Source organism: Poromitra crassiceps (assembly GCF_964638095.1).
Source record: "Poromitra crassiceps genome assembly, chromosome: 11".
Taxonomy (NCBI): Eukaryota; Metazoa; Chordata; class Actinopteri; order Beryciformes; family Melamphaidae; genus Poromitra; species Poromitra crassiceps.
Window position 1 is genome coordinate 30,729,831 of NC_139643.1, and position 13,768 is coordinate 30,743,598.

General features: G+C 45.8%; 1 protein-coding gene across 2 annotated transcripts in view; it reads right to left on the reverse strand.

The window, feature by feature from the left end:
- The window catches only part of trappc9 (trafficking protein particle complex subunit 9), a 225,960-nt gene that overhangs the window by 72,474 nt on the left and 139,718 nt on the right, over positions 1-13,768 (reverse strand). For both annotated transcript variants that reach the window (XM_083645758.1, XM_083645757.1), the window contains one exon: positions 306-459. In XM_083645758.1, coding sequence (XP_083501884.1) covers positions 306-459 — 154 coding nt within the window. The remainder of the gene's footprint in view (positions 1-305; positions 460-13,768) is intronic.

Here is a 13,768-nt window from a genome sequence, read left to right on the forward strand (position 1 = left end):
ACACACACACACACACACACACACACACACACACACACACACACACACACAAACGGCACTTCACAGTGTCAGAGCGACGAGCGCTTCGCCATACGCTTTCCCATCTGTCACGGCAGCGAAGCGAAGCTCCCTGCGAGCCCGAGGGCCTCCAGATGTAGGCTCCAGATGCCCCGTATCACTGATCTGACTGCTGTCAACAACGCTCAGCAGACGCAGCCGCGGCTACATCGGATTGACCACTTCAAATGACGGCGTTTAAATGTGGGCCTGGTTTGACAGCTCTACCGGACACGGTGAAAGGATATGATGGTCCAGCAGATGCCCAGCTTGCTGTTGATCTGGCAGCCCTGGGCGTGCTGCCGCTCCTCCTCCAGTTGTTTGGGGTTGGTGAAGCGCACCGTCTCCTGGTCCGGCTGGGGCAGGCTCTCAAAGTCAAACTTGTCCACCTGGATCGCCATCCTGCGACAGGGGATGGGACACTCAGTCAGAGACACAAGGACACAGGACATCCACACAAACTGCACATCCATTTTCTTTTTTCAGTGTTTTACTGGTAAAAAAAAAAAAAAAAAATTTCATGGCAACTTATTGGAAGTATTCGAGACAGCAGATAATAACTTGTTTCAGTTATAGTTTTGTGACTCTTTGGTAACGACAATTATATAAATCACCTTATCATAACTAAAGTTTGAGTGCTATGGGTATTTGAAGGCTGGCACAGATATTTTTGATGAAGCTGCTGACAGCAAATATGTTGTGCCAGTAGTAATAATAAAGGTTATTTATATAGCACTTATCTAAAAGCAGAGCTTTCAAAGTACTTTACAAGAGGACATAAAAACAATGACAAAGCATAAATTGAATAGGACAAAAAAAAACATTAAAGGAAGATCAACGAAAAACAACAAAGAAACTAGAGACCATCTTGGGATGAGATCACACCAGCCGCGATGCCGGCACCGCGAATGCAGGCCAGAGGCGTTAAGTGACGACAACTACGTACACACCTGTAAAGTTCTATCGCGGTGAAAAACTCTGATGGACAGACAGAAAGAACACCTGGCAAAGTAGTCAAAACGGCTTCTGTGGTAGGTCCCGCTACAATAGGTGTCTCCAAGACCACATTTTGCCATGATGACACACACACACACACACACACACACACACACACACACACACACACACACACACACACACACACACACACACACACTCACAAGGTGAAAACAACAATACCAGCTGACACAGCTGGTAATTAGCTAAAGCAAGTGTAGGAAACAATAGGAGCAGGATTAAAAGCAATGAGATAAAGGAAAGTCTATAAAAGTGCATATTAGGAAGTGAGGGACAGGCTGGAGGATGTCAGCCTGCGCACACGATCGGTAAAATCTTAAAAGTGGCAACCAGTGGAGAGGTGCTAAAATTGGGGATACCGTATGGTCTTTATTAGGTACTGATATTCAATTTATTGATATAAATCTGATGATATCCACATGAAACAACATTATTTTCAAAAGTGCAATTATTCAGTGTTTCCCTCAGAATTGTATCATGTTCAGGGTGGAGAAGCCTAAAGAACAGCAATCATGCATACAGTACTTGTCTCAATGTCTCAAAATCAATTAGAGTTAAAGGCTTCCCATCAACAACCAGTGCAGTATTGCTCAATTATACAACAAATATATCAAACCATCTGCATCATATCCATATTGGGAAGTGGCTAGTGGTCTAATATCAACCACACTTCTTCAAAGCCGAAACTGGCTCCATGCTTCCTCCGAGACATGGGCAGTAGCCAGCCGCTTCTTTTCACCTGACAGGGGAAGCTTCACCGGTAGGACATAGCACGTGGGAAGATCACGCTATTCCAACGAGTTCCCCTCCAGAGGAGGCACCACTTCAGCGACCAGGATATTGCATGTTTTGTTGTGGGGTTCCTATATGAGGGAAACCCCCAGGGGGCACAGGGAGAACATGCAAACTCCACACAGAAAGGCCCTTTTGATGACCCCACCCGGGCGGTGGGCACTCGAGGACATGCGGACGGGCACGCACTCCTTCAGTGCTCACAGTGTCCCAGGTGGGAATCGAACCCAGGACCTTCTAGCTGTGAGGGGACAGCGCTTACCACTGTGCCCCCCCAATATCAACCACACTTGATGCTGTGCAAAGACAAAACAGTGACAGCTAAGCGAGGCTGTTTCCTCAACCCTTTGGATTGCGAAGAGTAATAAAACGAACTCAACTTATACATTATTTAACCGGCAGAAGCAAACCCGCCGGCCACACTGGCCAATGCAATCTGTGTTAACACTGGGTCCCGAGGCAAGAGCACTTTCAGACAACAAATGTGAAAACACTGCTTCTCAACAACAGACACACTGTTACTAACAGTCTGTAACTAACAGTTACAGGTAGTAACAGCTGTTACTACCTGACTATCTTCACCTCAGGAGATCACAGAGAGGATTAATCGGGGCCGTGTTCATGGAAACACTGTATGATGCAGTTCTTCATCTCAGTGAATGAAAGCTTGCTTCTTCTTCTTCTTCTTTCTGCCTGATGACAACCGGCATGCGCCATTTTGTGCGGCATGCGGCGGGTGACCACTGGGCACTTATAACTTATTTATCTAGTTCGACACAAACACCCTCAGGCTAAGACGTTACTTATTAAAGTTACTTATTAATCGAAGCTAGGGGGGTTTGTTGCCTGAGGTTACAGCAGTTACGGGCACTCGCTAATAATAATGACTAAGTTCTCCTCTAATTACCCCGGGCAACAGTCATGACACCTAGGGATGTTAATGATTAAGTGTCAGTTAACTGCCTGTTGCGAATTTTTAACCGATGAAAAATGTATTAGCCGAGTAGCCGACAATGTGTTTTGTGTATCATTTTTCTGCTCATAAGATGCCCACTGCTGCCAGCGACCTGCACTTGAGAAGACCTGGCCATGGCGAAATGGCGAGGGAAGATGGTCTAAACGTAGTCGGCGTAGGACAATGAAAAATGTAAATAATATTGTATATATATTCTCAGATACAGCTCCAGTACATCGTCAGTTGTACCACCTGAAAAGTCAGCATCCGGCGACGGCGAAAGTGAAACACCGTCCTCCCAACAAGCTATCACATCTGTGTTAGCTAGAAGAAGCTGTAGTGATGTGAAGCTGTAGTGATGTGCGTGCAGAAAGAGGATGTGCGTGCGGAAGAGGATTTGCTTTACGGTGGAAAAGGACATGATGCTGATGGTGGATGGTGAGATTTAATGAGCTGGTAGTGCTACATTGAACCAGGCTATCGCATCCCCTCAGCCTTGTGATGGCATCACTGGTCCAAACTCAAACTAAGGTGGTATAATGTATGGTCTGATCATCAGACACGATGATGCTTGTAGAAAAAAGTGTGTTAATGCATACATCTATAAATGTTATTATATGAAATTCAAATATAATAGGCTCATTTCAGGGACCATGTTGGAAATAAGTGTTCTCCGCGGTTTTCAAAATCAAATTAAAATGCTCCCCCCGCCTTTTCATGACATCTAAATAGCGTACCGTCCCTTAGTCGAGAAAATAATCGACAGACGAATCGATAATGAAAATAATCGTTAGTTGCAGCCCTACTAATATGGTGCACTGAAAAGTTTAAGGCTCCAAATAAAATGTTGCCCAATTGTTCAGTCTTTGACATCCTACTCCCTTTGCCACATCATACTCAGATCAGCTGACTCAAGTCTGTCTGTGCCCGCCCGGTGTGAAGCATGCGTTAGAGACACGCGCATTCTCACACCACCCTGTCCTTTTATAAATAGCAGCTGTGCGGAACGTGGCATATGCATTTCTTCTTGTGCGTACATGCATCATTTATAGATCTGGCCCCGGGAAGTCGTACTATAATGGATAAATAGTTTCCTACAGAAGTAATCACAGCTGTGTGTGGGAGACAACACTTCAATTGCACAGATATTTCTGCAAACCCAGCGGCTGAGATTCAATCTGTCTCCATGTCTTTGAAACAAATACAGCAACATGTGCAGAGCCACGAGCGCGACACCACCCCCTCTCCTCCACTGTGGCAGGGCACACAGGCCTCGCACGCCGCGACACCACCCCCTCTCCTCCACTGTAGCAGGGCACACAGGCCTCGCACGCCGAGATGAACCGGCTCCTTTGTGGGAGAGAAGAAATGGCCCGGTCCTCTTACCAGTGTCAAGAAGAGTGATCGGCTTCACTTCAAGTGTTTAACTGAGCGAGCCAGACACCATACCAGTCTTTTTCACACAGGGAGAGAGAGGAGAGGGGGGGTTAAAACAGTCTCAACAGTCCACTTTGCCATGCCCCGAGTACTCCCATCATTCTCTACTAACAGAAATGGCACAATGTGACTTTGAGGTGGGCAGCTAACTGCAAATTACCTGGACATCCATCTCCACAGGAGGGGAACTTGCAATAAGAGGTTTCTCTAAAAGCAATGTCTCAGAGCGTCACTCCCGTCTCCCGCTCCTTTAAAGTCGAGCTAAACTGCCGCTTTGATGGGGAGCCGTGTTTACCGACGCAAATGATTTCTCGGCGGGCGTATGCAGGCGCTGCATCCCCACGTGCCCGGCTATTTCCATTTCATTTGATAGGCAAGACGCAGTGGATCCATGTATTGACCGGTGTGGCTTCATCTCTGGGTTTGAGTTCAGAGTGCACGGCGGCTCCCCGAGGAGTCCTTCTGTGACACACGGAGAGAAGGATGGAGTTCATAGACTTGACACCGGGGGACCGGCGCTATCGCCCGGCTTCCGTGCGCCTTCTCTCGATAGCTATCATCGTTGGCCACACACACACAAGTGATGAATTACCATACAAACGCACAGGTTATATGAAGGAAGAAATATGGACCAAGAGGGAAATCACACTTGAGGGAAGGGTAAGAGAGAAAATCATGCACTAAGGGAGAAAGTCTTATTTTGATCCAGTCTTTAGGCTTGGAGATATAACATTCTGTTATTTATTAATTTACAGTTGCCACTAAATACTGCCATTTATAGGTAATCTTTCATTTTCCTGAGCCTAGAAGCAAAAGAAAAAAGTCTTAATGTGGCTGGTCCACTCCAGAGACACACGCACATCAAAGAAGGTTGGAGGGAAAAAATAAAATGCAATTATCATTGCACAGCCTCCCACAACAAAGCAGAACACAAATTAAATAACAAAAATTAAATCACAACTAAGACCTCAAAAAAGACAAAGGGGAATTGTCTGCTTCTGCCACACCCGCCTTTGAAGATTAGTGGCACTGGGCTTATGTCACCGACTGAAGTCCCATCTTCAAATGGGCACTGCTTTTCATTCCCAGTCATCTTCAAAAGCACCGAGCCCAAAAATACCTGGTTTCAACGATGCAAACGGAGCCTAAATGGGAAGCCAGTCAAGAGGCCTGGGACTGCTTTTCCTCGGACAGGTTATTCCTAAACGACAAAAGCCGTCGGCCACATTGACACTTCAAATGGGCGAGCACTGTTGAAACGGAATGCCTTTCAAGAGACAGCAGAACGCATTTAGCATAATGGAAGTGACAGGAGCCTTTTATATTTCCTAGTTTCACTGCAATAATGGATTCAAGTGATCGACCACATGTAGAACTTTCCCATTCAATTATATTGTTAAATGAGGATACAGTCTAATGCGTACAAAAATAATCATTTCATTTGGTGTGAATTTAGAGCTCTCAGGCTTCATTTGCTGCTAACTATTAGAAGAATCAGAATCAGCTACATTGGCCAAGTATGTACACATACAAGGGATGTGACTCCGGTTTGCTTTGCTCTCAAAGTACTCACATACAGAAAAAAAAAAAAAAGGTATGCACAAGTTAGAACAGACAAAGCAAAAGGGTACATTTAGACATTAGCAAACATTTACAGTCATTACTATATACAATAAGTGTTGTGTAAAGTGTCTATTTTAAATACATATATGAAAGAATGTACATATACAGTAAATGTATAAAATACTGTAAGCCACGCAGGATTGTAAACAAAGGCTTATACAGATATGTTTCCGGATATTGCACGTTATTTCTCGGAAAACGTACATCAAATCGTGAGTGTGTGCACACGGTAATTTAAGACACTAAGTTATTCCATGCACTGATATAAATGGTATATACAATTTACATCAGTGCATGCCGTTACATTTTTATATCATGTTACTTCCTGCATTTTAGATACAATATGGCTGATTTGGGTGGGAGGTGAAATAGGCGTATACAGTCCCAGCTCTCTCCCCCCACCACCACCACCTCCACCAGCAGCAGCAACACCACCACCACCAACACCACTACCACCAGCACCACTGTCTTCTTCTCCCCTTTGATTTGATTGTAGAGTCTTGCAGGGATTAGGCCATATCAGGAGACTAATCTAGCCTATTACTCGGCTTTTAATAACCGACTGTGTGCTGAGCTGGAGCCACCATGGAGCATCTCCGCTGCTGATCCCCCAGACCATTCCACCTGCCTGCCTCCCTCCAGCCTCCAGCTGATAACAGCCTGCCTGGCCTCTGTCTTTCTGGCCGAGGAGAGCAGGAAGGGAGATAGGAGATAGGCTGGATGGATGATGGGACGATTTGGGTGAAATTGTGTGATGGGAGGAGCTGTAGGATTGAAATAAATCCTACAGAGACATGCGCAGATGCGGGCGAGACAACAAGCCATACAGTACATCCACAAGCATGCATGTACCTGTCCATGCATACAGATGGAGAGCTAAATTGGCCTAACATACACTGGAAAACTCCCTGAGAAAAACAAGTCTAGAATTTCACTGCAAACAGATAAGATGTTGCTCATCTAGTTTTGAAGTGCTGCTGCAGTACTGCTGCAGCTTTCTTTGTTCTTAACAAAAAGCCCCCTGTTCAACAGAAGCCCCGCTGCTGCCACGGCGTGGCAACAGCAGAGCAGATATAATTGAGAAACCTCTGTAGTTACATCATATCATTTAGTAACTAAATAATATGATGTAACTACAGAGGTTTCTCAACTCAATTTTAGTTGACTGACAAGGCAGCTGCGTGCTTCAATGCTGTATTTCCACCAGACCAGAGAGAAATGATTGAACACTTGTGCAGGTTTGAGCCTCTATCCTCTCTGAACACTATACAGAAATATGTATTTCAAAACTGACCGGTATTGTTCATGTCGTGGGGGGGGGGGGAGGGGGGGGATGCAGCTGCGATGGCTTCTGACATTATATTGCTAATAATAAGTGCTAGCCTGAAGTCAGCTATAGCAGCGAAGCCTGTTTAATGGCAGTATTAACATCACCCTGGGATGAGCCGGTCACTGTGAAATGACCCCTTCCTAATTAAATGCTGTGTTGCCTCAGACCAAAAGTACATGATAACCACATTAGAGTGTACCAGGTCCTTTCATCCAGCCAGTGAAATGCCGTGAATCATCCCATGAAGCCTCTGACCTAAAGCACGGACAGCCAAATCAAAGCCAATTACAGATGCTGCGCAGCAGTGTCGCGGCCGGGCATTTTGAGGAGGATGAGGAAGATGGTGAGGAAGAAGAAGAAGAAGAAGAAGAAATAATGAGGGTCCATAACAATAATTACCATTAAAATATCTTTGAAATCATATGCCCCATATACGGCATGTTTAGTCTGCATCCCTCTGTGGCCGCAACTCAAGATCTTTACCACCAATGGCAAGTCATGATCTAGCTGAGCTACCTGAGATGTAGCAAAATGAGAGGGGGCGGGGCTTCACACTATGACAACTAGCCAACCACCAAGCTGCCCCATAGCAGCAGCTGCCCATGCATTTACACACAGATTTCAAACTAGTGTCAAAAATTCAGTTATCAAGACAAAACTGAGATGTCTGTGTAATTTTGGTTTACAAAGATTGAGTGGAAAAACCGATGTTTAAAGATGCTCTATTTTCATTGACTGCAATAGTTTACGTGAGGATAGAATTCAAAATGCTGTCGAAAATGTGGCCCTAGATCAATCTGATTTGTTATGAATGTGCAAAGGTTTCAACTTAAGATGGTTGCTGCTACTGGAACACAATTCCAGCTGAGGAAGTTTGGCATGATGGGCCTGGAGCGATGTGCAAAGTTCTGTTAATTTTTCCATGCATGGCAAGACACATTTCCTTGTAGGAAGAAACAGAATAACAATAACATCGGCAAATACAAGAGGCGGCGCCTAATTAAAGACATTGGGGTTGTGGAGGTAAAATATTCCATTCTGCAGAAGCACACAGATACGCCGGCTATAGTGAAGGGAAAAAAGAAAATAATTGCACTGGGCAAATCTATACTTTGAATTTTCAAAAACCCACTGAAGAAAATGTAATGGAAACATGCAGAGGCATCGTTGCCGTGGGAGTGTGAGGGAGAGGAATAGTAAATCGTTTGCAAATAGCATTTGTATCAAAGCCCCCCCTTTTTTTTGCTTCTCCTTTAACAGCCAAGGATTGTGTTATTTCCATTTCACAGGGGAGAAGCTGAGAGCGGCGAACATATGAGTGTGTGACTGTGTGTGTGTGTGTGTGTGTGTGTGTGAGAGAGAGAGTGTGTGTGTGCGTGTGTGTGTGTGAGAGAGAGAGAGTGTGTGTGTGTGTGTGTGTGTGTGTGTGTGTGTGTGTGTGTGTGTGTGTGTGTGTGTGCTTGCGTGCGCGCGTGTTTGTTTTTCACAGAGGGCGGCTATTCTTAGCTCACGTGCCACAGCTTATGGGCGGAGCTCCACGGGGGCCTGTGCAGAGGCAGGCGAGAGCAACAGTCTATTTTTAGACTGCGGCTGACTCCGCGTAACCCTCCGCTACCCGCCACCGCATGCAGCAGCAGCAGCAGCTCCATCGATACTCGTCTCGCTCGACGCGATGAGCTGCAGTAAAAACAAATCTTTACAGCCAATTACTTTATGGCTATAGGTATTGAAGAATATTCCTGCGCAGCAAATTGAGGGCTTTGCAGACTATTACGCGGGGTGCAGACAGCCAGCTATTTTTGTCTCCAAAATAATACGCTTCATTACTGATTTGTTTAGAGAGCTGGATAATCCGATGACAGCGCAGCTGGCTTCATCTTATCTGGCTGAACTATGACAATGAGGTCAAGGGAGTTACAGTAGATCAGAAGAGGAAATGATTGTGCGCGGCTCTGAGCTCAATACGAATCTACAATATGGATATATGGATTGTGTGAAAACACAGCACAGCAAAAAAAAAACAGCATTATAATAATGTGTTTCTTCAGTGTCAAATTACTTCCCGGGGTTATACATTATTAAGAAGGCTAAGGCGGCGGCGCCTTCTGTGTGATGTTCTTTCAGACTGGATGCAGGCGATGCTTCTATAAATACATAAGGAGACGTGCGAGTTAAAAAAAGATCTCGCTGTGCTGTGCTTGCACCTCGCAGGCAAATGGGGCACAAAAAGTCCCCAACGGAACGCATTATTTCATTCTCACTACAAATATGTCCCCAGATGATTCCCCCCCCCCCCCCCCCCCCACAGATGTTGCAAGAACGTGTTGAGGGTGTGATGCTGAAAGCCAGAGAGTGGAGCGGCCCTGGTGGCGGCTGGACGTCTCAGCAGTCAGCTCTCGTATTTGTCTCCGGCTCTGCCCCCCCCCTCCTCTGTGGACCCACCACTTGCATGTTTTCATTAGAGCTGATATTGTTCATTTCACGCTTAGAGTAGACACACTAAATGGACGGCAAATGAAGTGAAAGAAAAGGCCGCTGCGTCCGCGCGCATTAGTCCTGCGGTCCAGGCAACAATAAAAAAAGAGATGGAAAAAAGAGAAAAGAAATGGTAATGGTGAGGCTGGGTTGGGCTGCTGCAACAATGGGATTACTGACTGCAGAAACATTATGTGCTCTGCCGCCATAAAAAGGTAGTGCGGGAAGGGGAAAGGTGGTCACCATGGAAACAAGCTTTTGTTTGAAAAGCTTGTGTAATGAGGCGTGTCTGCCCTTGTGTGCACCGATCTGACAGAGCCAAAAGACATGGCGAGGGGAGAAGGAAGACATGGCTAAAAATGAAAAAAACTGCAGTCTACTATAGGGGGCTCCACGGCCATGATGCTGGGTGCCAGTGGGGACTAGTGCGTGCCCAGGGGGTGATGCTGTGATGAGACGTAAACCCCCAACGTCATTGGGCGGCTCAGTTAGCACTGTTGTCTCACAGCAAGAAGGTCCCGGGTTCGAACCCCGGTCCATCCCAGGTCCTTTCCTGTGTGGAGTTTGCATGTTCTCCCCCGTGTTCGTGTGGGTTTCCTCCGGGTGCTTCGGTTTAATACTCCTGTCAGTGCCCCTGACCAAGGCAATGGCAAAAAGAACTGGAGTTGGTCCCCGGGCGCTGCACTGCGGCTGCCCACTGCTCCTGGTTCTAGGAAGGTTCCTAGTAGAGGATGGGTCAAATGCAGAGGATGAATATCCCCACGGGGATAAATAAAGGATGACTTAACTTGAAGAGAAAGAGCGTCTAAGGCAACTAGATGTTAGCGACAGGGACGCGTGGGCATGAGGACCATCAAGCTTTCACAGATAATAGGAGGGTGCGAGGCTCCCATCGCAGCGCGTGTGTGCCGTGCGGGTCCATCGCAGCGCGTGTGTGCCGCGCGGGTCCATCGCAGCGCGTGTGTGCCGTGCGGGTCCATCGCAGCGCGTGTGTGCCGCGCGGGTCCATCGCAGCGCGTGTGTGCCGTGCGGGTCCATCGCAGCGCGTGTGTGCCGTGCGGGTCCATCGCAGCGCGTGTGTGCCGTGCGGGTCCATCGCAGCGCCTGTGTGCCGTGCGGGTCCATCGCAGCGCCTGTGTGCCGTGCGGGGTTGAGGTGAGAAAAAGAAAAACATTCCTGCATCGCTTTCTTGTCGTCAATAGGAGTCTGTTTGAATAGCGAGTTCAAAAGCGCCGATGCATTTTTTCCCCCCTTTTGTATATATACAGTACAACACGAGAGGCGGAGCACGTCCACTTGAGCGTCAAGAGCTGAAAGAGCCCACTCACCATAGAAAACATTTGATTCTGCGTCTTGGTGAAAATGCATGAAAGGCATTGTGGGATGAATGGCAGAAAAAATAAACCCTGCGAGGAGATGCTCAGGCCGGGATGAAGAGAGGGGGGGGGGGGGGGGGGGGGGTGGGCAAGGCCAGTTGCATGTTGGTTGTATTTATACAACTGACAGCGAGAGGAGTAGTGCCTCAGGGACTCTGCTCCTCAAGTCTGACAATCAGATACTGTTCAAACACTTCAGATGCTATTCAATAGGATAACCAACTGAAGGATACATACTGTACAGTATGGCCGACTTGAAATCAAAATCACACACTTATCATGACTGAGCACTGTTTCCATTGAAATGCCCCGGCATCTTGTCTTCATTTTAGAGAGAGAAAATGCAATTGATTCCGCCTCGTTATCCTTTTGCTCATTAGATGATTTCCGATTGGGGAAAGGTCGGGGCTGTCTGATCATACAAAGGATCACACTGATGTTGTTTTTGCCAGCGTCATCCCAAAATGAAAGGAGATGAAGCCGAGCGAAAAAAGGCAGAGGACGCCGCTGGTTCGCACGCTGTTTATAGCTTCGGCCCGATTTTCTATGCTCAAGGTGATGAAAAAATAACAAAGATATATACAAAAAAAAAGAAAAAAGAAAAAGAGGAATAACTGTACTGTGAGCGAGTCATTGGATAAGAAGTTTGGGCACCGTTGCGGAGTGTGACAGCGGACTTCTACAGTAGCACCCCCGAACATCAGTGGGGCCAGCCTCATTCGCTGTTCTTCCATTGTTTCCACTCCAGTAATGAACACCAACAAGGGGCAAAGGCCCTGGGAAAAGACAAGTCTTTGAATGCTATGAGAAGATGAAAGCAGCTCTCTGTTGCGCTCCATCTCTCCCTCATTGGGAAACGTGTGAGTCACACACACAGACACACGTCACACACACACACACACACACACACACACACACACACACACACACACACACACACACACACAAATGCATTCCAAACATATCCAGCTAAGTTCTACATTAAAAGAAGTGTTGGTCAAGTTACTTTCAAAATGTAATATACTACATATTACTAGTTACATTCATTTGAAAGTAATAAGTTACTTTACAATATTACTGTCTGTGTAGAGTAACTCGTTACTTACTTTTACCAAAACAGCAGCAGCAGCAGAATGACATCGCCGACCCAGAACCATCCCGAAAAATAATTTCAACCGCCTTGAAATCAGTGTAAACAATGCAAAATTCTAAATGTTATTATTTTCCTTTGTTATTGTCATCTATAGTGGTTATTTGCATAAAACACACAGTTTGATTAGGAAATGATTGTATCTTTTTTAAATATGTGCTTTGTTAATCAAATGTAACTCAATTTGTAACTTGAGTTACTTGACAAAGTAACTGGTATAATATTACTGAAATCCTATAAGTTATATTACTGAGTTACTGCTAAAAGTAATATATTACATGTAATATGTTACTTTTGTAATGAGTTACCCCCAACACTGATTAAAAGCATTCAATGAATTATAAGACAGCACCTGTCCCGACCTAAGAACTAATTGGGAGTTCCCATACAGCACTACTATGTTATTCTATGTGGTATACTGTATTCCTCCATACAGCACTACTGTGTTATTCTATGTGGTATACTGTATTCCTCCATACAGCACTACTATGTTATTCTATGTGGTATACTGTATTCCTCCATAAAGCACTACTGTGTTATTCTATGTGGTATACTGTATTCCTCCATACAGCACTACTGTGTTATTCTATGTGGTATACTGTATTCCTCCTTGTATAAGCCTTCCTTTTCTGTTTGCGCAACCGTACAAAAGGCTCTTCGAAACAATTAAAACTAGTACGTTGTAGCAGGCGAGCGCGGCTGACTGACAGAGTCATTTGTGCGGTCATGAGATGGAAGCCACAAGTCCTGGCTGAAGACTCCAGAATACATCTCGCACCTGACACCTCATTCATCACAGAACGCGAGGAAAATAGGAAATGACAAGGCCATCCGACACCCAGGCAGGATGAGCTGGAGAGACAAGCGCAATATGGTTCAGCAGACGGGGAGAGCGGCGTGGAGAGCACGGCCTCGTTCCTCTCCGCATGCAGACATCCCACCCTGCGCTGAATGATCTGCATGTCAAAGGAAGTGATCTGCGAGTCGCCGTCTACGGCGACGTGCGAGCGTCCTTGGAAATATGCCATCAAAGGAATCGATATGCTGGAATCTTAAAGCTTAATCTGCTGATAATCAATTCATGTGCCTGTCAGACCTGGAGACAAATCTCGGCCAGCAACTGCTGTTTCTACAGGGAATGAAATGTCAGTCAAGTGGGGGGGAACCCCCCAGATATCTATCCCCACTGAGAAGCAGCAGCGCTTCTCTTCATAATCAGGCTCAATGCTGGTAGGAATGGTACATCCAACAGTCAAAGAAAATGAACATAGAATATAATGTTTTGCCTCATAGGCTTATTGTAAGATGTTGCATCAGTTTCTACAGAAGCTGCCCCCCCATTAAGGAAAATGTTCCTATTACATGCGTCCATTATAGATGCAATTTTCTCGAACACCCACATTTCAAATTCAAAAGCATGCATTTCAGAACAATATTATGTTCTATGTCCGTACCAATGAGAGAAGGGTAAAGTGAATCTTGGCAGCCTAACTTGACAGAGTTCAAAAAAGTATATTGACAATGGAAAATAAAATACAGCTATCTCTCTGAGAATT